Source organism: Polistes dominula, unplaced genomic scaffold (genome assembly GCF_049000335.1).
Source record: "Polistes dominula isolate Pdom_NZ unplaced genomic scaffold, Pdom_raw_medaka contig_78, whole genome shotgun sequence".
In the NCBI taxonomy this organism is placed as follows: Eukaryota; Metazoa; Arthropoda; class Insecta; order Hymenoptera; family Vespidae; genus Polistes; species Polistes dominula.
This window is the reverse complement of record NW_028301042.1, coordinates 2,690,946-2,717,120: the sequence shown is the minus strand read 5'-3', so window position 1 is coordinate 2,717,120 and position 26,175 is coordinate 2,690,946. Positions and strand designations below refer to the sequence as shown.

Here is a 26,175-nt window from a genome sequence, read left to right as displayed (position 1 = left end):
ACAATTAATTCGATAAAGAGTTGCTTTGATATTTCAATTAATTTCATCAAAATTGGGAAGACATGTTGTTTTTTTTAGTCAAAAAATTCGAAAGAAAGTATTAGGTGTGGCAATTAATTCGAGAAGGGGTTGCTTTGATATTTCAATTAATTTCATCAAAATTGAGAAGACATCTTGTTTTTTTTTTTAATCAAAAAATTCTACAATTGTTCCCCCAAAAAAATGAATCAAAGTGATTGAAAATAAAAATCAAAAGAAAACAATTACGTATCAATAGGTAATTTTAAATTTTCAAAATCAATATGTGTTATTTTGAAAATTAACATACGTATGATGAATTTTTTAAATAAATAATAACTTGTGTTCTATTAAAAAAGGCATCAAATTAATTTCTACAAGTAATATAATATTTTACACTTTAAAATACATCCCCATTTAATTAACAAAATAATTTGACTTTGTTGATGTAATAAATTCGATGATGCAATAATACAAAGTGCATAAGAATGCATGTAAAAAAAAAAAACAAAAGTACATACAATGACAAAAGTGACATCCAAAAGATAATCCCAGTAGAATAAAATCAAAATTGACGTATACTTGGTGTTTCAAAAAAAATCAGATTACAAATGAGTAGATATGGTAAAAACATAATTTAGTTCGATAAGTTTTGAATTAAAAAAAAAAACAAACAAACAAACAAAATGGTGGAGATAATATAGAAATAAGTTTTGAAAATGATTTAGCAGCTGTTATCATCTAGTATGGCCACGTGCATCTTCCACGTGGACTCGGAACAGAAGTAGACGTTTGTTGGGTGGTGCAATGGATGGTTCGTATCTCTCTCTCTTTCTCTATCTCTCTCATTCGAAGGGGAGAATTACCACCACCTGACTAAGCAAGCAAACCTCTAACTCTAACCTCACACACTCTATTCTTGATCTTATTCGCGTCCTTCTACACATGCACACCTCGATGTTCATGGACCCACCACTACAACCACAAGCACAACCACAACCACCACCACCACTACCACCATTACCACCACCACCAGCAGTAGCAGGAGCAGTAGCAATAGCAGTAGTAGTTTAGCGCCATGAACATGACGTCCAAAGACGGGAGTTTCAGATCTTATGTTGGTTAGGAAGTCAATCTCATTTAAAATGAGATAAAAGAGGGATGACAGACGTAATGACCAATCAGGGAAAGAGAAGGGGGGTTAGGAGGGGTATAGGGGTGTAGGGGGAGGGGAGGGTAGGTTAGGATACATGGATGTATGGGATTAATGGATGCATTGTATGAAATGATGAATAAAATATGTCAGAGTGTGTATATGGGTCTGTCAGAATAAGAGTAAAAAAAAGGGATAATTGGAAATGGTTTTCCCTACTCCTCTCTCCCCCTTGTTGAAAATGATTCTCATAGACATTAAATACATAATACTATCTCGGTCTAACACTTTAGTGATGTCTAACGTGCTATCTATTTTCATCTGACTCCGAGAGAAGAGTCGAGCAAAGCCGAACCGAGCACGGACGTTGTTAAGTCCGTGGTCTCTTGTATAGTACCTTTCCGCCACCACCCCCTTTGTCACACTTTCGCTATCATCTCCACCTAAAAAGGTAGATTGGCCCAGTAACTAACGCGCTTTTTCATTGGCCAATATCGTCTACCAATCGGGTGCCTCCTTACAGCTTAGGATCACGTTGCACGCGCTTATATTGGGAGCCCCCGCTCGTTTCCCCGACAGAACGGCATCCTAACGTAAGTGAATAACGTCGATTGTTTGTTCGTTACTACTCTATTGCTCGGGATTAAATACATTTATTTTTTCAAGTTGTGTGGTTATATTATACATATCTTTTTTTTTTTTTCTACTTTTTCTTCTTTGATTTTTCTTTCATTCTTTTATCTACGATTTTATTCGTCGAACTTTTGTCAAATTTTTCGTTGGATTTTTTTGTTTGTTTTATTCTTTTTCTTTAATTTTTCTTTTTTTTTTTTTTTTTTTTTTGAATCTTCGAAGTGTCAAATTATTTCCTGCTATTACTTTTGTTTTTTATTTTGTTTTTAATCATTTAAACACGTTTTAATTACAATCGTGTGTCGAAGTACGTTAATTTACAGTAGTTGTTTTGATTCGTAGATTTAAGTTACAAAAAAAAAGATAAGAGAGAGAAAGAGAGAGAGAGGTGTTTAAAAAAAAAAGAAAAGGTTTTCTTTCATTTTTTATTTTTTATTTTTTGTAATAATTTTATTCAAATCATAGAGAAACGCTGGTAAGTTGTATCAATCGACCAAGTTTGGAATATTTCAAAGTTTTATTTTAACGAGAGAGTGAGAGAGTGAGAGAGAGAGAGAGAGAGCGAAAGAGAGAGAGAGAGAGAGAGAGAAAGATATTAGAAAAGTGTGAATTATTAACATTTCGTTTGCAACGAGAAAAAGGATTTTTCCATAGTGGATGAACAAATTTTGGAAGAAAGAAGACACGATCGATTGTAACGATCGATAAATTGTGTGCTCTGCTACATCGGATTCGAAGGATTGGGATTTCCTTTCCAATTTTTTTTTTTTTTTCAATTCAATCTTTTGTGTGTGCTTTTTCGTTTCTTTTTACACATATATATATATATATACATATATTTTCTTTGTGCTCTTGGATCGATAAATGGAATCGGGATAAATGGTTATTTTATTTTTGTATATCTCGAAAGAGACAGTGAAACAAAAATGGCCAACTAAGGTGCAACGACAATTGTGAAAATTATTCTAAGGACTGATATTTTTTTTTTTTTTGATGTTGTTCTATACGTTACTATTTACGGATTTATTTCATATATTATCGTTCATTTATTTATTTTTTTTTTTTACTTACAATTAACGAATTATTCAAATGATATTCCATTTTGTGAATTTTTTTTTTTTAAATTAATTTTTGTTTTTTTTTTTTTGTTTTTTTTTTTGACGAGTGAAGTATCATCGTTTTATTAAGTTGTAATTTTAATTTTGTTCGAAATATGTCATCGATATTGTCTGACCTATTATCTTTCTGGGATTTACTACTTTAACGAGAGAAGATTCGAGAAATTAATCGAAGACTTTATTAATAAACTATTAGTGAAAATATTTATCAATTTTTCTAAACTAACGATTTAATAGTTTCATTTGTTTCGTTGAAAAAGAAACAAAAAATAAAACAAGATATTTGCTAATGTCCGTTAATAGTTTGATCGGTTAGAAAACGTGCCGCCATTTTGATCCAAATTGCGCGGGTAAAGTTTCCGCGTTTTATGAAGAATTAAACCACGTGATATATATCGTACGAAAATTTTTCTATCGCAATTTAAAATACGCATTTATATTTATACGTATATATATATATATATATATATATTTGAAAAGGTGATTTCGATTTGTACGTTTATCAACGCAATCGTTGATGTATTTAATCCGTGACTTAGTTCGTTGGTATTTCTCGTTGGAGAGAAGGCGGAGTTATTTTTGACTTGTTCCACTTGCTTCCTGTTAGAAACATTTGCAACGAGATACGCTTACGCACGTAATCGTCGAAGGTTTACGGCAACGGATTTTTAACTTAGCATAGTGTTAGTTCGAATTTAAAAGTTCAATTAATTCATCACGGTTTTTCAAATTGTAACCTATACATTAAAATTTAGACAATTTCCAATATGGCGGATACATTATATTAATTGTTTTCTCTTTCTCTCTTATAATTTGAAACTTTTTCATGTTTTAACGTATAAATTAAAATAAAAGGATACAATTTCCAATATGGCGGATACATTATGTTAATTCTTTCATCTTTTTCTCTCTCTTATATTTGAAATTTTTCAATTCGATAATGGTATTTTATATCTAATAAAAAATATTTTCACGTTTTAACTTATACATTAAAATGAAAGGATACAATTTCCAATATGGCGGATACATTATGTTAATTCTTTCATCTTTTTCTCTCTCTTATATTTGAAATTTTTCAATTCGATAATGGTATTTTATATCTAATAAAAAATGACAAATAACATTATTATTATTATTTTTTAAAGATAATTTAAAAAAAGAAGAAACTATTGTTTGTTGATTAATTAGGGCCGCCCAGATCGTGCCGCCAGAAGTAGTCCGTCCGTCGCCGAATTCAGCGAGGAACGAAGAGAACGAAGACAAAATTATCTATCGAGCAGGCCTCCCTCTCCTCCCTCTTATCAAATAGTGGGGAAAAGGAACGACGAGTAGTGCGAAAGGAGAAGAGAACAAGAAAAACAGAAGAGAGGAAAATCTCCATTCTCTCGAGTGTGTTTTGAAGTAACCAAACGAGAAGAAGACAAAGCAAACCAGCAGCAAACTTTTCAATTCAACATGCCGAAACCAAAGCCACAGGAGGGAGAAGATCCCGATCCAACTCCCTATCTATTTGTTTCTCTTGAACAAAAGAGAATCGATCAAACCAAACCTTACGATGCTAAAAAGGCTTGCTGGGTACCCGATGAAAAAGAAGGTTATCTTCTTGGTGAAATCAAAGCTACCAAGGGGGATGTTGTTTCCGTTGCATTACCAGGCGGCGAGGTTTGTATATTTTTCTTTTTTATTTACATTTAACATTTATTTATTTACTTATTTATTTATTGGTTACCCATATCTCTCTATTTGTTCTTTTGGAAATTTGATATCAACAAGTTTTATTGAATTGGATAGTTTATTTCAAAATTATTGCTTTTTTCAATTGTTCATCAAGGGGATTCTCAAACTTTATAAAATTTTTTTTATTACACACAAGTATTTTTTTTTTTTTTGATTAAAATTTATTACATCTAGAGCCGAGTGTTTGTAATTGAATTGATATTATTTTATTATATTCGTAAATGATACTCGTTGTTACAGTAAATACAAATTTTGTTTTAACATTTATTTAAATATTTTATATTCAAATTGTTGCAACGAAAATAACGCTAATGTGTACAATTAATAATACATCGTGTATATTATAGTTTGAGAAACGTTCTTCTACATTATTTATAAATGTATATTTATCATTACGCATACAATAGATTGCTGTATAAAACTTTGTACAAAATATTAACATTTTGTTGAATATTTTGAAATGAAATTTCAATGAAAAATAATCTCTCAATATTTTACATTTAATACAAATAATTTTTTTTCGTGAATTAATTGTAAATAATATATAAACATAATAATATATTAATTTAAACGCGAATTCGTATACAGTTATCTACTGTATTACACAAATATACGTTTTAAATAATAAAAAAAAAATTTATAAATAATATTTGACAATTATAAATATACGTTTTAAATAATAATAATAATAATAATAATAATAATAAAAAAAACATTTTATACACAAATATTTAACAATTGAAATACAATTTACAATTTACAGTTGATATTTGAATTTGAAATGATTGAAAAAGCAAATAAAATTAATTTATTCTTATACGATACAAATAGAAGAGAGAACGGGTAAATAAATAAATATATATATATATAGGTATACATAAATAAAATACTTTAAAAGATACACGGAGGTTAGTGGTAGTAGGATAGGAGGAGCTTTTGCTTGCGTATTATACTTTGAAGAGATGTGGAAGCTCAAGCAAGCAAGCAAGCAAGCATACCGGGGCTTTGCCGTATCAAGCTACTCCGTCTCTATTTTTGGAAAGAGAGAACAGAAATCGCTCGAAGCTTTTACGACCTTCTATCGTTCGAACGGGCCAACATATCCGGCACAATCTTTTTCTCTTTCTCTACGTTCTTCTTCTTCTTCTTCTTCTTCTTCTTCTTCTACTTCTCTTTATATCGAACGAAAATAAATTAAAACGAGAAAACGTAATTGGAAGGAAGGAAGGAAGGAAGGAAGAAAAAAAAAAAAGAAATAAAGAACAAGATTTAAACCAATTCGTATCTCATAACCTCAAAATAATACAACATGGCTACGTAATTTGATCTCGCAATCGGGAATGATTAAAAATAATGAAAGATAATAAAAGAACATAAATACATACATATACACATAAATATATATAAAAGAAAGAAACTAAAATTAATTATTCTTTTTTATTATTTTATTAATAAACAATTCAAATATTAATTTGATTATTATTAACACGTTGAGCGCCATATCAGTCATCGGTGACTGACACTAGACTATACATTTAGGCCATGTCAGGCATTTGTGTCTGACACTCAACTATTTTTTCAATACAAAGTAATGCCTGTGGCCTGACAGGAATTTCCCTAAGAATTAGCATGACGTTCAACGTGTTAAACAAGTAATACGTAATTGTAGAATGAATATAAAAAAATAGAAAAAGAAGAGTTACAGTAGTAAAAACAAAGGAAGGTGGGGGAAATATAAAAGATATATAAAATAAAGTGAAACGGAAGAAGAAGTAGGTATGGTGTTACATAATGGTTCAGCAAACCCTGGCCCGTCGACACCTAAACGCTATTGTTAGCATAGCTAGCGACGACGGTAATAATAAATTGAAACGCCACTTCTCGAAACGCGGGTCAATATATTTTTAGAGCACTGTCAAAAGCAACCTACCAGCTAAGCTAAGCTAAGCTAAGCTAAGCTAAGCTGAGCTGAGCTGAAAACTGAGAGTTAAGCTGAACTGAGGTTACCCAGAGATACAGTTGGATGAAAAGAGAAAGAGATTGAAATATATATTTATATATTTATGTCGGATATACGGACCCCATTTTCGTGCTTTTACGCAACCCTGATTGAAAAGACAGAGAGAAAGAGAGAGAGATAGAAAGGAAAAAAACAAGAAGTTGAATATAAATATATATATTAGTATATATAGAATAGTATATAGAATATACATATATATTTTACTTTTTTTTTATATTATTTTGTTTCTACTCCTATTTATATAGAATATAGAACATATTATATATCATAACCTCAAAATAATATAGAAGTAATATATATATATATATATGTATATAGATATAATCATCATTATCCGTCAGTTTTCTTCTCTGACTGTATTTCTCTCTCTTTCTTTATTTCTTTTTTTACAATGGCTATATTTATTTTAGTATTGACATTTTCAAAGTTAAATGATTGATGTTATCCTTAGTCGTACAACCAATTGGTACTCTTTGCCAAAATGATTGCAATCAATGTTGAAGAAACTTTTTGTTGAAACTTTAAATTGTGTTATATTAGAAATACACACGTTGCGTATTAGCTTGAATATTTTGTTATTTGATATTAGAAGGGAGTAAAAGTGAATAGAAAAAAAAAAATTAAAAATAAATAAAACAGGAACACTACAATTGTTTAAAATTCAAATGTAATTTCAGTAGTTTTTGTTTTGTTTTTTCTTTTTAATAAATCTATATATAGGATTTATTAACAAAGTTTTGATCAATTTTGTGTTATCATATTGTATGATAAAAGTAAAGAAATGAACTCTTAGGAACATTTCAATTAACTAAATTAAAAAATGAAATATAACTTCAGTACAATGTGTTCCTGTTTTTAAATAAATTTATACAGGATTTAATAAAAGTTTAGTAACATTTTGCATTATTTAAACTATTAGACCATTAAGCATAAAATGTTTGATTTCAAATTGAAATTAATCAAAGTAATCAAACGTTTTATACTTAATAAACCAACGTATAATAAAAATCAATAAATTACCAGAGGAACATTCTTCTAATTGGTTGAATTAAAAAAATGAAATATAACTTCAGTATACTATGTTCCTATTTTTTAAATAAATCAATATCAAAAATAAAATATAACGTTTGATAAAATTAATTACAAAGTGTTACTAAACCATATGATAATAAATAAGATTGAAGAAAAATGATGAAAACACAAAAAAAAAAAGAAATAGTTTTTATTGACAAATTTAAACAAATAACACCCTCAAAATAAAACAAAAAACCACGGATGGACACACACACACACGCACACACAGACGAAACAGTTCCGCAAAGACCTGCTGTCCCAAGTGAATCCGCCAAAATTTGAAAAATCCGAAGACATGGCAGACCTGACTTTCCTGAACGAGGCATCAGTTTTGCACAACCTGAAACAACGTTATTACCACAAATTAATTTACGTAAGTTATTGTTTCATTATATATTAATATTAATTAGGTATTTTTTCTTTTTTTTTTCTCTCTCTCTCTCTCTCGTCCTCCTCCTCTTCTCTTGCCATCTTCTTTCATCGTCGTCGTCTTCGTCATCGTCGTCGTCGTTGTTGTTGTTGTTGTTCTTCTTCTTCTTCTTCTACATCCGTTCGTGTTCTTCTTCTTCTTCGTTGACTTCTTCGACGGTTGGGGGTTTTTAATTACGATGACAGACCAGGGACTTTAAGAAGGATCAACTGCAACAAGTGAACCCGCCGAAATATGAAAAAGCAGAGGACATGTCTAATTTGACCTACCTCAATGATGCTTCAGTACTCCACAACTTGAAGCAACGTTACTACGCCCAACTTATCTACGTAAGACTTCACAATCATCACAATCATCTTAAAAATCATGATGACGATGATGATGATTTAAAATCCGAGTCTTTTCCCTTATTTTATTTTTTATTTATTTTTTTTTATTTTTTGCATTTATCTGTGAAGTTTTTCCTTTCAATTTTGTGTCATGATTTATATCAAACAATCTCATCACATTTTGTTTTCTTTCAACGAATGAAGACAAAGACAGATCTTCTCGATGAAAGAATATTTAACCTTTTAGGTACTTACTTAATGCCACTATAATGGCTTTCACGGATATCATCTTCTAATACGACGCGTCACTATGGTGATTTTCGCGAATGCCATCTTTCGATGCGTCGCGCAACTATAGTGGCTTTCGCGGATAACATCTTTTAAAATATATTATACGTAATTTTATTATTAATTATTAAAGTAAATTGTCCAAGTTAAATCATTTTTTTTTTGCAAAAAATTATAATTTAATTATAAAAAACTTTAATTAAAATGTACTTACGTAGAAAGAACAGCCATATTGTGGTTCGTCACACATTTGAATTCATTTAGCTGTGCCTAAAAGATTAACAAAATGTACTATTTAAACGAGAATTATGATTGAAAGAACAACAATAATCTTTTGTTATTTGTTTTCTTTTTTTTTCTTTTGTTGGACGAGAATATTCTCGTCGATTTGTTAATATTTTTTTTGTTTTTTTTTTTTGTTTCATTTCCAATTATGTATAGAAATATTCTCAATTTGATGTTCTTTTTTTCTTTCTCATTCTATTTTTCTTTCTTTCGTTGATTGTTTGTCTCTTCGAATCGTTTTATCAGACAAAACGATGGTGTTGATGAAATACGTCGTTACAAAGCACCCCTAACGTGCCACCGACGTTTTAAACTATTCCAATTATAGGAATTGTTTTATTCTTCTTTTATATATATATATATATAAATACGTACATATATATATATATATAAATAATTTATTTTTCCTACATTGGTAAACGACATTAAGACTTGTCGCCAATGATTATAATAATAATTGTTCTAATACGATTTTCTTCTCAAAATGTCGTCTTTTCATCCTTCATTACCCCCACTCCTTCTTATTTCCACCACTCCTTCTCAGTTCCTCCCTCTCGTTTATCTATTGTGACTGAGATAAACTTGATTTTATGTGTTATATTTTGTTGTTACCTTCATGATATTATTGCTTGCAAAATATCCTTGTGTAAATGATCAAATCGTTTGATTATTTTTTTCTGTGATTAAAAAAAAAAAACCTCAAAAAAAAAAACAAAACACTCGTTTCGAGACACGAGTCGTTTATTTAATTAAAATAAAAAACAAAAGAATCCTCAAAATTAAACAAATATGGATTCAATGTCGTTTTTTATGTGTTTACTTTAAAAACCCTTTGGCCCTACGATTTAAAATTTCAGTTTTAATTTTTTTCCATGATTTATTGAAGTAAAAATTGTATAAACCTGTCACATGTGTTGGTTAAATTTGAAGTTTTGTAAGGCAAAAGGGTTTTAAAAATCATTTCAGCAATGCACGAGACCGCAGACCGGCCAATTATCAACAAATGGGAAATTGTTTCATTTTTATTTTCTACGTGTTGTTTTTCTCTTGTCATTTCTTCTTGCTTTTTTATAATTTGTTTTTATTTTCTATTTTTTTTATTTCAAAAAATGAACAACAATTTTTCTCCATGACAAATGTTGTTTTATTACACGTTAATTTATGTATAAATATGTATATATTATTATTATTATTTCAGACATATTCTGGACTTTTCTGCGTTGCCATTAATCCTTACAAAAGATTCCCCGTCTATACCCAAAGATGCGCTAAATTGTATCGTGGTAAAAGACGTAATGAAGTACCACCCCATATCTTTGCCATTTCTGACGGTGCTTATGTCAACATGTTAACCAGTAAGTAATTACAGTAATTAATACATTTACAGAAATAAGAAAAACAACAAAACGAAGTAATTCTATTTTTCTTAACATTATGCCGTTCGTTATGGCACCACGTTGGTGTCATGCGAAAATTATCGGACAACCACTTTATGTGGGTGGTTTCATTTAAAAGATAAATACTAAAAGTATCCAATAAAATATGAATAAATAAATAAACAAAATAATACAGAAAAATATAGAGGAATACCATTGAAAAACTTATGAGAAACTAATTACAAAATTAGTACAATTTATGTCATTAATAAAATGATGTAAATAAGTTCTATCGGTGTCAAATGAACAAATTTTGATGAAACGTGCGAACGGCAAAATGTTAATAAAAAATTCAATACAAACTGATCCATATATTTGTTTTAATGATGTAGAACCTAAACAAATTTCTTTGTTCTTTACAGACAGTGAAAATCAGTCTATGTTGATTACCGGTGAATCTGGTGCTGGTAAGACTGAAAACACGAAAAAAGTAATTGCTTATTTTGCGACTGTCGGTGCATCGACAAAGAAAACTGAAGATACTAGTCAGAAGAAGGGTTCTCTTGAGGATCAAGTCGTCCAAACTAATCCTGTATTGGAAGCCTTTGGTAACGCTAAGACCGTCCGTAACGATAACTCCTCGCGTTTCGTAAGTTCATTTCTAATATTTATAACTTTGTATTAAATATTATATTTCAATGAGTGAGACTCGACTAAGGATCATCTGAGATTGAAATGTCGAGTCACATTTGACTTAAGAATGCAATTTATATTTTAATGAAAAGAATCAAGGAAGTTAATTCAGTTTGACTAGAATAAGGAATGTTGAGTCTCACTCGACATAGGAAGATTGTATTATAATCAACATATTATATTAAATAATTGTATTCTCTAAATGTTTAGGGTAAATTCATCCGTATTCACTTCGGTCCCTCTGGAAAACTGGCTGGTGCTGATATTGAGACTTGTAAGTAAATGAAAATATTAAACAATAATAATTATCTAATAAAATATTAACATTTGAAATATAAAGTAGGTTTACATTAATAAAGAAGTTTAATAAACTAAACTGACAATCCAAAGATTGAAACAAACCAACTACTAAATTGAATAAACCTAACAGAAAATTGTATTCATTAAATTCTATCAAAAGTACTTATATTAATTTATTTATAATATACAACATTTGTTAAATCTTTTCCCTTCACCTTTCAGAAGGGATTTAACAGTACAAACCAATAAATTGCGACACACAAACATACACAGTATAATTTGACAATCACAGTTTCTGTTTTACATATAAAAATTAAAATAGGAATATAACCTGCACAATATATCTGATAAATAAATAAAGAAAGATAATATATATATTAAAAATGATAATATTATAAAATATATATCAATAATTCTTTGTATACTTTAACAGATCTATTGGAAAAGGCTCGTGTCATTTCTCAACAGAGTTTGGAACGTTCCTATCACATCTTCTACCAAATGATGTCCGGATCTGTTAAAGGGTTAAAGGGTAAGAAAATCAAACATTTCAATAAATTATGACATAATTCCAAAGAACAATATTAACCTGATCATTTAAAATTTCATTAACAATTCAATACTTTCAATTATCATATCATATCAATTTTAAATTGATCAGGTTAACAATTGTTCACATTTATATTTGAAACATATTTAGGTTAATGATATTCCATTTGACAATATAAAAATTAGGTTTCGTTTATCAGAACAATATTTCTTATTCTTAAGTTGACAATTGTGGACTCCCTTGTCCCTAAACCCTTCCAGAGAAGATGTAAACCGATGATGATAAGCACAGATCCTGGATGAGACGATACTAATTTGTGAATGATTTATTTAGCAATTAATATAATTGTTCAGGAACACACAGTTCAGGATACTAGGAATGGTTTCTACAAACGTGTCATCACGATCATCATGTTCATCATATTTATCCTGTTTTTAATTAAAAATATCGTTTACCTTTTGACCATAATCCTTCCATGCAGACATGTGCTGTTTGTCGGACAACGTACAAGATTACTACTTCATCGCTCAGGGCAAGACAACTATTCCAAACGTTGATGACGGCGAGGAATTGCAACTTACCGACGTAAGAACCTGCACCTGATGAAGATGTCGCAGGGGGGAGGGAAGGGAATTCAAGGGGGAAAGATGCTCGCCGCCTAATTTTGCCTTATTTTTACTTTTGTTGTCTATGCCTAGATTTATATCTTTGTTTCTTTTTTATGTTTTGTTACGTTCTATTGTTTTTTTTTATTTTCCTCGTTTTACCCCCCACCCCTTTTTATATACATATACATATACATACATACAGTTTTTTTTTTTAATTCTACAATTTATTCTTTAATCGTATTTTTACCCTTTAGTTGATCGTTGAAAAGATTTCGTTAGGATCTTCTACTTCGTCGAAATCTTTTCAATTTTTTTTAATTCTTTCATAAAACACTGGTGTGTGTGTTTTTTTTAAAAATATGTTATGAATTAAATTGTAAAGAGAATTATAATGTTTTATTTAATTGATTAGAGGAATTATGACACCGGGGTTGTTATGAAAGAAAAATGTGTGTTTGAATTTTATGATGTCCATCATAGGCAAAGGACATTGTGTTGGTTGACTACCATTCTCTGATGGACAATGGAATACTTGAAGTACCGATATGTTATAAAATAGTATTATGACACTTTTTATAGACATTATGAATACAGATTGCAAAAAAAAACCCCTACACTTTAAACATTGTCCAAAGATCAATGCATTTATAGATTGAAATATAAAAACAAATTTGCTTCAGGGTTTAAAAGTAGCAAAGTTACGTTTATATGATTGAAATTAAATTCAAGGACAATGTTAAAAAGTGAAGTGTGGGTTTTTTTTTCAATTTATGACAATCCCCAGAAAACGGGTCAGTCATAATTTTCAGTACCACAAGATGAGATTTTTGATGACGATGAAATCATCGAAAAGCTTTGTAGATGAACCACTCCTCACCCTCGTAAATATTCTCAATGTAGTTTGAATTACCATGACTCAAACTAGCCCAGCATATACAAACAACCCCCACCCCAAAAGCCCCAAACCCCCGAAGGAAAGCCACTAGGAATTACGTGGTCTCGGTCGTTTGTGATTTCATTAACCCCGTGCATGATTTTTGTTTCTTTTTTATTACGACCCTCGTAGAGATGTTGCTGCTGTCCAACAACATCCACGACTACTACTTTGTGTCGCAAGGAAAGACGACTATTCCTGGTCTCGATGACGGCGAGGAACTTTTGGTTACCGACGTAAGTGCATGCGATTCTAATCAATTTCCTCAAAAAAAAAAAAAACAAAAAAAAATTAATTCTACTTTTTCTATATCCTGGAAGAATAGCAAATCCAGGATTCGTTAACGACAAATAAACAAACAATCAAACATACAAACAAACAAAATATATAATAATATATTGTAACTATATATTTATATGGATATATTTGTTTTGCACTTAAAATTTTTATGGGATCAAGTCAAATAATTGTCAAATACAATGTCTCTCATTATATATTACATTAATAATATAATGTTATATATACGTTAATACTTGTCATACGATACTAAATATTTATATAAGCATTTTTAGAAACTTTTTTTGTTAGTCTTGAATAGCTCAATGGGTTAAGTAATCGTCTAAAAAGCGAAGATTCCTGAGGTCGAATCCCCCCGGTATTTCAAATAGTCGATTTTCCAGTATTCAGTTTTTTTCCGAAATTCTATCTACTTATTATATTATTTCTTATTATTTAATTAAAATTTATTCCTTTTTCTAATTAAATATTTTTATTAATTGGCATTTAGGAAACTCGAAAGTTCATTGCTGCAAATATCAAATTCCTCCATTTCTAATTAAATTGCAAGATAATAAAAGGTTGAATTTTTAATTGGCATTTAGAAAACTCGAAAGTTCATTCCCGTAAATACCAAATTTTCCCGCCATTTCTAATTAAATTGCAAAATAAAAGGTTAAATTTAATTGGCATATTAGGAAACTCGAAAGTTCATTCCTGCAAATGTCAAATCCCGTCATTTCTAATTAAATTGCAAGATAAAAGGGTTGAATTTAAAGTGCAAAACCTTAAACGATATAAATATCTAGTAACATTATGTTGTATATGTTTATTATTATAATAATAATAATTATTATTATTTTATTTTTGATGATTAATTATCGCTATGCATTTATTAAATCTGCTTTTGAACAAATATTTTTGCTCTTAATGTTTTCAAAATGCTCATATTTTTTTGTAGGATCTTTATCAATGTCTGTCTGTTTGGCATCTATCTGTTTGTCTTACTATCTTTCTCTATCTATCTATCTATCTATCTATCTATCTATCTATCTATCTGTCTATCTATCCATCTATCTTTCTCTCTTTTCGTGTTCTCTCTTTCAGCTCTATCGTTTTATATGCCTACACTTAATACACTTATGATAATCATCCACATTTTTACAGCTACATTAGATTGGACACTGTGGGAACTTTTCATACTGTTTTACTATACTTTCAGTCTCACTACTTCTTCTTCTTCTTCTTCTTCTTCTTCTTCTTCTTCTCTATCTATTCTTCTTCTTCTTCTATTTCCTATTTTCTCTCTCTTTTTTCTCGTATTTCATTTTTCTGTCTATCTCTATTTGCTTTCGTTTGATTTTGTTTTCAGCAATTATCATTATATGTAACCGTGTCATCATCAAACGCGTAAAGAACTTTTCATCGTATATTTTATATTTCACATGATAATATTTCAATTAAACAAAAAAAAAAAAAGAAAAATAATCAAAAAAGTTCTTTACGTAATCAATAAATACATAAAACGAGGAACTGTATCGTAGTTTGATTCCAAAAAAAAAAAAGACAATTAATTAACGATATTGTTCCTCGTAATGAACCCAAACATAAGCTAGGGGATTATCGTATAATACAGAAATGACCTTCCTGAGCAACCGAATTGGGGACTACTGGTATATTAGCCAGGGTAAGACCAGAATTCCGGGAGTTAACGACGCCTCGGAGATGGAAGCTACGGACGTAAGTCCATCCCCCGAAAGGTTCTTATGATCCTCACCAAAGTTCATGTCGCCTTGATCATCTTTACAATTTTTCATTTTATTTTATTTTTTTATTCCATTAATTTGACAAATATTTTTTTATACTATATCGAATAAAATACAAAATTTTTACATAAAGTTTTATTTATAAATAGTAACCAATGTTTAAATTATTAGTATAATTCAGATTTAGTGTAATACAACCCTTAAATGGGTCAGGGATACGATAACAACCCCCTATTTGGGTTCGTTAGTATTGAATAAGTTAATATGTTGTATCAAAATACAGTTAATGTATATATATGTTATATTATTTTTGATATATATAAAAATTTGGATCTATCTAATCATAGTGTTTCTCTTGATCTCTCAAGGTGGCATGAAATCTGGCTGAAGATTCGACAGGAACCATCCCCTCGCTCCCCCGCTTGCAAAAGCATCTGCTTGCCGGCGCAATCGGGGTGCGGGGAGATTGGGGGACGTAAGGAAGTTAGGGACAAATTTAATTATTAATCGACAAAAAAGAACTAAAACAAAAATTATAGGAGAGAAGGAACAATTTAATCCCCCCCAACGGTACCTCGCTCCCCGATCAGCATAATCATCATCATCATCATCATCATAATCATCATAATTGTCATGATTTCGCATTATTGATTTTATTTTTTCTCATATCTGTCTATCTCGAAAGCCGTTTCTTCATTTATTTTTTTTTTTAGGAGAAATTCTTTCGTATAAATTTCGTCTCGAAATTTTTATTAAATTATTTCCTCTCGATTTGTTTCCATACTTCTCTATATATATATATATGTGAATTGAAAATTAAAATGAGAATTAAAAAAATAAATCAAGGATTCAACGAAAAGAAGAAAAACAAAACAAAAATGGAAAAATTGGATGGAATCTTTTTAATTATAAACAAATTGTTTATCTATACTTTCTTCTTCGTAATGATTCGCAGAAAAATGTCTCTTATCCAACGACATATATGACTATCACAACGTCGCGCAAGGAAAAGTTACGATCCCCAACGTTGATGACGGAGAGGAATGTCAACTTACCGACGTAAGTCAAATTCAAAAGAAAAATTGGTACAAAAACCAATTGTCAGGAAAATTCCTTCTTATATTTCATTACTTTTTAATTATCTATCAATTTCTTCTTATTATTCTTCTTGTAGACTCCCCCACCTTTTGTTGCCCCCACCACGTTCTGCCCCCACTACTCGTTGGCCTTGCCACTTTCTGCTCCCACTACTTGTTGGCCCCGCCTCTTTCTGCCCCCACTCTTCTTTTTATATATTTGTCTTATTATATATATGTTCGATCACTTTATTATACAATGTTGATCGTACGTAGTTTAGCATTGTCATAAATGTTTATGACATTTGTTTATTTTCTTTTATCTTGTAGATAATTTCAATTATCTCTGTTTGGTAGTACCCCGTAAAAAATTGTAAGATTAAGTATTCTTTAGAAATTGTTCCCAATTATTATATATATATGTGTATATTGTGTTAATCATTTTTCCAGTTGTTTACTCCAATTAACCCATTCGTAGAAATATAATTCTCTTATTACGACTAGTAACGAAAGGGTTAATTTGTTCATTAGTTTTTTATTTTACTTTATTTTTTCCCCCTCGCATATTAGAAAACCAGTACTTTAACTTGGATGGTTGAAATATCAGTGAAATTCTTTTCTCTTATGATCATTATTTTTTTTACAAGTCAAATCAATTGATTTTTTTTTTGAATTTGTTGTTAAGGATAACAATGATCGAGTATTATTATTTAAATAGAATATTTTTATTATTTTAATGATGTATAATATTAAGTTTAAATTATAATCCAACGTATGATCATAATTTTTGGATTACTTTAGTCCAATAAGTGAAATTATTAACCCCTTAACGCACAGTTCTTTTTTTTGTTTTTTAAACCGGTCAAGAAAAATCAAATTTTTTTATGTAAAAAAACACAATTTAAAACATTTTCATCGTTTATTGTCAATTATCGATTAAATTTGAGTGTGAACAATTATAGCAGCATAAAATACAACGCCACTTGAATTAACTCGAGCGTGCAACTTAAAGGGGTCAATTGAAATTCTTTATTTCTTCAACCCTAAACCATGAGAAAGTACAAAGGTCGTTGGTAAAATCAACCCTTAAGAGAACACATTTCTTCTATTTTTGTTCTCTTTCACTATCTGATTGAATTAGGCTCATTGAGAGTCTAAATTATCATCGTAGACAAACCCAAGCCCTTTCAACTGCACTGAACGACACCCCCTTCCCCTCTCCAGTTGATGAAACGAATCATTACGTGAGAATTATAATCGTTTGCGAACGAGATATTGTTTCTTCGTATTATTTTACCCCTTGCAACATTGTTCATCATCTTATTATTCTTCTTCTTGTACCTTCTTTGTAATTATTATTATTATTATTGTTGTTGTAGTTATTCCTGTTTAATGTTTTGACATGTAAAAGGTAAAACAAAAATCATATTACGTATGAGAACGAAATTAATTAGATTTCGTTTATAATCATCTTTTGCTTTTTGTGATTTCTATTTTGTTTTCCCTCTCTGTCTCTCTCTCTTTCTCTCTCTCTCTCTTTGTTTTAAGATGGGAGAAATTTGATTTTAATTTTCATTCGTGTTTAGGGAAAAAGAAGCGGCTACATGACACAAGCTCAGCTTCAGCTTCAGCAATTTTTTGTTATCTTATGTATTTTTTTTTTTTCATACATTTTTCTTCACTTATTCTTCATTTTTCTTTTTTTTTGCTATAATTTTAAGCAAAGCTTCTTTTCTTTATTTTTTTTTTCTTTTACAGTTGCTTACAAATGCGTTCTCTTCTTTTTTTAAATTCAATTTTCACGCTTATGCTACTTTGTTCTTCCTCGATAAACGTACGAGTAATTTGAAATTTTGATTCTTATCACAGATTTGTTTTGTTTTTACTTTTAATTAGAGTATTTCGTAAAAACAAAAAAAAAACATTTTACTCGAACGTTTTTTAAGATTAACAACGTCGATTGTCTCTCGTCCTTGTGTGCTTCCTTTTTTTTAATTATTATTATTATTGTTTATTATTAATCAAGCAGCCGCCATTAAATAGCTTCGAATTAATGCGCAAAAAATATAAAAACAAATATTAATTACTATGAGATTTGATTCGTAACAGGAATGTATCATTCTTACATAAATTTGTGATCAAATTTTTAAAATTTGATTCCAAATTTCTAACCTTAAAATCGTTGATTCCGTCACGAAAACAAAAAATGTTCAGAAGTTGTAGCATTCGCCATTTTTAAAAAGCTTCGAATTAATGCGCAAAAATATTTATGATATAAATTTTTGATCAAATTTTTAAAATTTGATTCCAAATTTCTAACCTTAAAATCGTTGATTCCGTCACGAAAACAAAAAATGTTCAGAAGTTGTAGCATTCGCCATTTTTAAAAAGCTTCGAATTAATGCGCAAAAATATTTACGTAAATGTAATTAATTATATAAATTTGTGATCAAATTTTTTAAAATTGTATTCCAAATTTCTAACCTCAAAATCGTCGTTCCTGTTACGAATAAAAAAGAAACAAGAAAAAAGTGTAAAAAAATTTGTATAATTGATAGAATATTTTTCATGTTTATTTCTGTAGCAAGCCTTCGATGTGTTGGGTTTCACGCAAGAGGAAAAGGACAACATTTACAAGATCACCGCAGCTGTTATGCACATGGGTGGCATGAAGTTCAAACAAAGGGGTCGAGAAGAACAGGCTGAAGCTGATGGTACAGAGGTAAAAATTCACAAAAATCATATTTTTAGGTTAGAACAAGAATTAACTGAAACATTTTTCTAATAAGTCTTATACTTTAATTTTTTATATCAAAAGGATTCATATGTTAGAGACTATTAAAAATTAGTAACTAAAAAACACAAATGAAAACCAAATTCACATAAATGTAATTAAACATCAATTGAATTATTGACTATGTTCACACTAGTGATAAATTTGTAATAAACTGATTACTACTGAAGTCAATAAACGTATTGTAAATTTTCGATTTAGAGGTTAGGTTAATTATGGGGTAGTGGGACACAAGTAGTAATCAGTTATATTAAAAAACAAAGTGAATTAAAAAGCAGAAAATTACTAATTGGGTCTTATGCAGGCTGTGGGTCTATAGGTCCCGTAATTTTAGTAAAATTATATGTTTGAAATTTTACTAAAATAAAATATTGTATAATAAAAATAATGATGACAAAATAATAATAATAATATTATAGGAAGGTGAAAGGGTCGCAAAACTTCTTGGTTGCGACTGTGCCGACCTTTACAAGAACTTGTTGAAACCAAGGATCAAGGTCGGTAACGAGTTCGTAACCCAAGGTCGTAACAAAGATCAAGTAGCCTACTCAGTAGGCGCCATGTCGAAAGCCATGTTCGACAGATTGTTCAAATGGTTGGTCAAGAAATGTAACGAGACCCTGGATACTCAACAAAAGAGACAACACTTTATTGGTGTACTAGATATTGCTGGTTTTGAGATTTTCGACGTAAGTATTTTTCTTTCCATATAATCATTTTTATTATAATATATTGAAAATATTTCAAATAATTTCAATTTGATTCATTTATCCAATCGATGACGATTTTTATCATTTTTATATTTCTTAATAATTATTTAAATAATATATTGGGTTGTCCAAAAAGTTCGTGCCGATTGTCGATAGATGGCATTAACGTTTTTTTTTTTTGCTAAAAAACCTGAAAAATTTCTGGAAGCACAAAATTTTAAAGTTTTATTATATTATTATATTATTTTTATAATTATATATATATTTATATAATTATTAATATATGGGTTGCGTAAGAACCAAAAAAAGGTTTTAAAAATCGTCAACGAGTTGGATTAATGAAACTTCAACATATTTCATTTTTTTTATTACACATATGATAGTATTAATTATAAATATATTTTTTAAAATAATTTTTCACATATATATATACATAAATAATTAAAAACGAAACATAATAGTTCAAAAATATGATACACAACAATATAACTCGTATTATTCACATAAAAGAGAGGAACAAAAAAAATATAGCAAAAAAACCCAAACGATAAATAAACCCCATCAAATATATTTTTTTACGTACCACATCGATCGATAAAAAAAAAACAAAAATCAGAGGAACATCATCTTCCTCCCATAAAATTCATTTTTTTTTTTTCAACTGTACCCCTTTACACGAAGATAAATTCGTTTTGGTGGGCCCCTTTTCTTTAGTACAACGGTTTCGAACAACTCTGCATCAACTTTACCAACGAAAAATTGCAACAATTCTTCAATCATCACATGTTCGTACTAGAACAAGAGGAATATAAAAAGGAAGGAATCGTCTGGGCTTTCATTGACTTTGGAATGGATTTGTTAGCTTGTATCGAGCTAATTGAAAAGGTATCCCTCATTTTGAGGGACTACAAATATTACCCCTACCCTCACCCCCAAAAAAACGAACAACGTTTAAAAAACGTTCAAAACAATTGTTCTTCTTTGACTGTTCTCTCTGGACAATATCCTTCGAGTGTATTTTTATTATCTTCTTCAACCCCCACTCCTCACCCCCAAAAATTAGTGGCACGATTTTGTCCATTAGGTATCACAATTATTATTATTATTATGATTATTTCTAATTCTTCATCTTCGTTTATTCCCAATTAGTTTATTTATTCGTTGTTGTTACACATTTGTATTTAAAACCCCCCACCACTACCCCTATAGGCATGACTCACGTATTATCTTCCAAATAGTATATATATATATGTTAGTATACATATATATATTTCATGTTTTACGATAATTTGATCTTGTTGTTTATTATAAAATAGTTTATTTATATTCCTGGTTGTTCACATTTGTACTTAAAACCCCCCACCACTACCCCCATAGGCATGACTCACGTATTATCTTCCAAATAGTATATATATTTCACGTTGTACGATAATTTGATCTTGTTGTTTATTATAAAATAGTTTATTTATTCCTGGTTGTTACACATTTGTATTTAAAACCCCCACCACTACCCCCATAGGCATGACTCACGTATTATCTTCCAAACAGTATATCTATTTCACGTTGTTTATGGATAATTTTCTGTTACACGAATTTTTCATGATTGTATTTATTATTGTAACAAATTTACACACACACACCCCAATTTTCACACCTTTTCAAGCTCGATATATTTGAAGTATTTTGTTTCTCTGTAAAACCCTTCAACCTTTGTAATGTATCTCACAGAATGTTGATACTTTTTAATATGAATTTTTATCTTTTTTCTTTAGACAAGGTGGTGTTTGTTCTCAGATGTTGTTTTGATCCTAAAAATGATTATTTTTTTTTGTCTAGAAAGCATGAGGTATTTAGAATTAGACTTTGTCGTTTGTAAAAAAAAAATTGGGAGGGGAGAAATTCACTCTCTTCCCCCACTTACATCCTTGTTTGTGAATATTTTCGTTCGACGTTCTTTGGAAATATGACGATTGGAATAATCTTGGATGAAATCGAGATAGGCGTTTTGCAAGTAGGTGAAATAAACAAAAAAAAAGTGGAAGTAAATTCGTTTTTTTCTTTTTTTAAATAATTTTTGTATATTTTATAATAACGGCAGTGAAACAGTGGACCTCACGTAGAATATTATTAACCCCATAAGTATTTGGAAAGAAGAAGAAAAATAAATCAACCAAGTACTTGTGTGTCAACCGTCCGTAGATGAACGAGGGATGGTCTAAATCAGTGATTCTCAATCGGTGATTCGTTGAACACTTATTAATTTGTCAAATTATTACAAATGTTTTCATCCTTTTATTTATTGCAACAACAAAAAAGTCAAATTTACATAGTTAAAAAAATAATTCAATTATTTTTATAAATTATGTACTTTATTTTGATTGTAGTGTCGTAAATATTCGGTATAATAAAATATCAAAAGTCAAGTGTTCCTGAAGACAAAAAAAAATGATTGAGAACCACTGGTATCAAAGTTACTCGTAGTCTGACACTTTGAATTCGTTGAATACCCCCATAAAAGCTACATTTTGCAGTAGTAGTTGAAAAACTAATACCATAAATTGACTACAGTATGTACCAAGTATTTTAATTTCCCCCCCCCCACAAAAAAAAGATACTTTTTGTATAATAATAACAATAATCACATCATTTGTATGTACGAACAAAACAAATGATTGACAATATACCAAAACAAAACAAAAGCACGACAAATTTCAATTCGTGCCGTAATATTACAATTATATTTGTAATATTGTATGTATTTATTTCTCACACATACACACACATATTTATATGAGATTAAAAGAATTCACATCTCATATTTGTACAAAATCAAAAAAAAAAAAAAAGGAAATACGCAAATTTAAGGAATATCGAAACGAAAAGGACCCCTGTTGTTGTTTCGAATGATCAACTATCAAAATTCCTCTGACTTTGAATACAAACGCATGCCCCGGTTTTTTAAATTTCTTGCTCGAACAGTTCAACAGTTTCGAGCAACTCTGTATCAACTTCACCAACGAGAAGCTCCAACAATTCTTCAACCACCACATGTTCGTCCTCGAACAAGAAGAATACACTAAGGAGGGCATTGTATGGGAGTTCATAGACTTTGGCATGGATCTCCTCGCATGTATCGAATTAATTGAGAAGGTACCAAAATGATCCAAAACCCCTTCATTCCTCAAAAAAAAAAAAAAATACAACAAACTGTATCAAAAGAGTACGACGACAAAGTACTGTGAACAAAAAAACAAAAAACAAACCAACCAACAAATCCATCTCCGAGGAAAGAGAAAATGGATGAATGTTATCCGTGAACAAATTACTTCACGGAGAGTTGCATAATAATTATTGTTTTTAATTTCTTTTGTTCTTTTTTTTTTTTTTTTATTCTTAGAGTTTTTTCCTGGGTTTTTTTTCCTCTTTTATTCAATTTAACGCTTTTACGATTGACAGCAAAAGTGATCGTCCACTGTTATATCCTTTTATTTGACATTTGTCTCGTTGTCAACAAAAAAAAAACCTTATTATTCCATATTCCTATCAAGTTTGTCCTATTTTCTGTTGTTTCGTTTCTTTCTTTTTTCTTTTTTCTTTTTTTACATAGATTTTTACCGCTTAGCCAGTTTTTTCGTAGCAATATTTGTCAACGTGGGCCCAATGGTGTGGATTTTAAAGGAATCTTCGTTGAACGTGAATATGATCGTTCCAATTTGTCGAATTGTCCTGCAAATGATCAAACATTATCTCAAAATTTCAATACATAAAACAAACGATTCGAAAACATCACAAATATCATTTTGTACAACCGTTTTAATGAATTTTTTCAAAACGTCTTGTGCAAACTTGCATTCACCGATCAAACATAACCTCCAAATCTGAATATATAAAACACAGGACAAACAAATGATTCGGAAACATCACAAATATCATTTTGTACAACCATTTTAATGAATTTTGTCAAATGATCAAACATAACCTCAAAATTTCAATACATAAAACACATCAGAAACAAACAATTCGAAAAAAATCACAAATATCATTTTGTATAAACCGTTTTAATGAATTTTTAATTCTACTTTTTATTCCTATATTCTTTTTTGTATCTTATTTTGTTTTTTTATACAATAAACACACACACACACACACAAAAACAAAAATATAAGAAAAAAAAACAAATTGGCATGCACCATAATGATTGTTCTTCTTGTTCCTGTGTTTCTCTTTTACGTTTTCACTTCTCACTTCCCGTCGTGCATCGATCTGCCGCATACGAATGGTCATATTGCAACAATAAAATTGGTGGTATGAACAAAAAATTAAAACAAAATGAAAAAACAAAAACAAAAACAAAACCAGTTCAATGGGTTCGAGCAACTTTGCATCAACTTCACCAACGAGAAATTGCAACAATTCTTCAATCATCACATGTTCGTACTAGAACAAGAGGAATACAAGAAGGAGGGCATCGATTGGGCTTTTATTGATTTTGGAATGGACTTGCTAGCTTGTATCGAGCTAATTGAAAAGGTATTCAATTAAATCAACTAATTAATAAATCAAATAAAAAAGGGCAGAAAAACTAGCCTCAGGAGGTAAATGAAAGTTGACGATGAAAAATCGTTTTGGTGACGATGAAAACAACTACGACAACGATAACAATGTTGCTGCTGATGATGATAACGAATGAAGATGATTAATGAATGAATGATTAATGCAAATTACCAACAACAACAAGAACAACAACAACAGGAACAAAACCGTCCAAGAAAATCGGTCCAATTTTGTTTTTTTTTGCTGATTAGTATGTGTAAAATTGGCCATTTGTTTATATCGCTTTGTTCACAAATTCTACGATAATATTTGAAACATGATATTGTCGAACACTAAGGTACCTAGTACGAGTACCCCAAAATCGTTTTACAAACCCCATACGCACAACCCCCTACCCCTTTTTCTATGCACACTATTATCATGTGTTTCTTATATTTTTTTTATTATTATTATTACTCTCTTTCTCGATACTTTATTACGTTTGCATGTGGAATTATGTTAATTAACGATCGTACAAGAAGATTTATTATAAAAATGATATTTTTCTTCTTTTACTTTCGTTTGAACGCATATACCCAAAATTAAATGAAATTCTAGCAAATACGAGGATCATTCTGAAGGATCATATACAAATATGTATATATATATCTCTCTTTATTTATTTTTGTTTATCCAATTATATCATAATCGATACTTCCTTGTGATAATAAGCGATCCGTATCGTAATCATGTTAAACAATATGACACAAACATGATTATATCTAAATTGCTTTTATATTTCATCGAACATACATCTATATGTGTATCTTTCATCTGCTAATAAGATAGAAACAAACTTATTATTATTGAAACTTATTGTTCTTTTATTTAGTCAATTTGTTTCAATTAGGTTGTTTCTATCATCATAGCAATCCCATACAACAATTCACTATTGCAAACCTCTTGTTTTTTCTTAGCAATTGCATAAAACCTACAGCATTGTTTTCTTTTTAGAAATAGAAGCAAACTATATTTCAAAACTTATAATACAACCATTCCCCTTTTTGTATTGCAAACCCCTTGGTTTTTTAGCAATTGCATAAAACTTCCAGCACAATTTGTTTGCAAATGAAATAGAAACAAATAATATCAAAAACTTATTGTCAATTAGCCAATTTGTTTGATCAGATTTGTTTCTATTATCCTAACAACTCTTATGCTATACCCCTTACCTCACCTCTCACATACCTTTATTTACTATCCTTCTTTAAAAATAAAATTATGGCAAAAACAAAGAAACAAACAAGAACATAAAGTAATGACGTATAAAAGCAGCAATTAATGACAGCTGTTTATCCCCTGTTTTGTTTTTCTTTTCCGTTCTCCGCTTTACCCTTACCACAATCAACCCCCTTGGTCGAGCAGTTCAACAGTTTTGAGCAACTCTGCATCAACTTCACCAATGAGAAATTGC

General features: G+C 29.8%; 1 protein-coding gene across 1 annotated transcript in view; it reads left to right on the top strand.

The window, feature by feature from the left end:
* The first annotated feature begins 1,649 nt into the window (after nt 1–1,649).
* Mhc (myosin heavy chain) overlaps nt 1,650–26,175 on the top strand; it is a 48,756-nt gene continuing 24,230 nt past the window's right edge. Inside the window, 11 exon segments of the mRNA XM_015331259.2 lie at nt 1,650–1,764; nt 4,111–4,584; nt 8,369–8,512; nt 10,284–10,440; nt 10,884–11,110; nt 11,365–11,428; nt 11,888–11,986; nt 13,679–13,782; nt 19,249–19,386; nt 19,878–20,147; nt 24,528–24,698. Of these exon segments, the coding sequence (XP_015186745.2) occupies nt 4,378–4,584; nt 8,369–8,512; nt 10,284–10,440; nt 10,884–11,110; nt 11,365–11,428; nt 11,888–11,986; nt 13,679–13,782; nt 19,249–19,386; nt 19,878–20,147; nt 24,528–24,698 (1,581 nt within the window). The 5' untranslated portion in view covers nt 1,650–1,764; nt 4,111–4,377.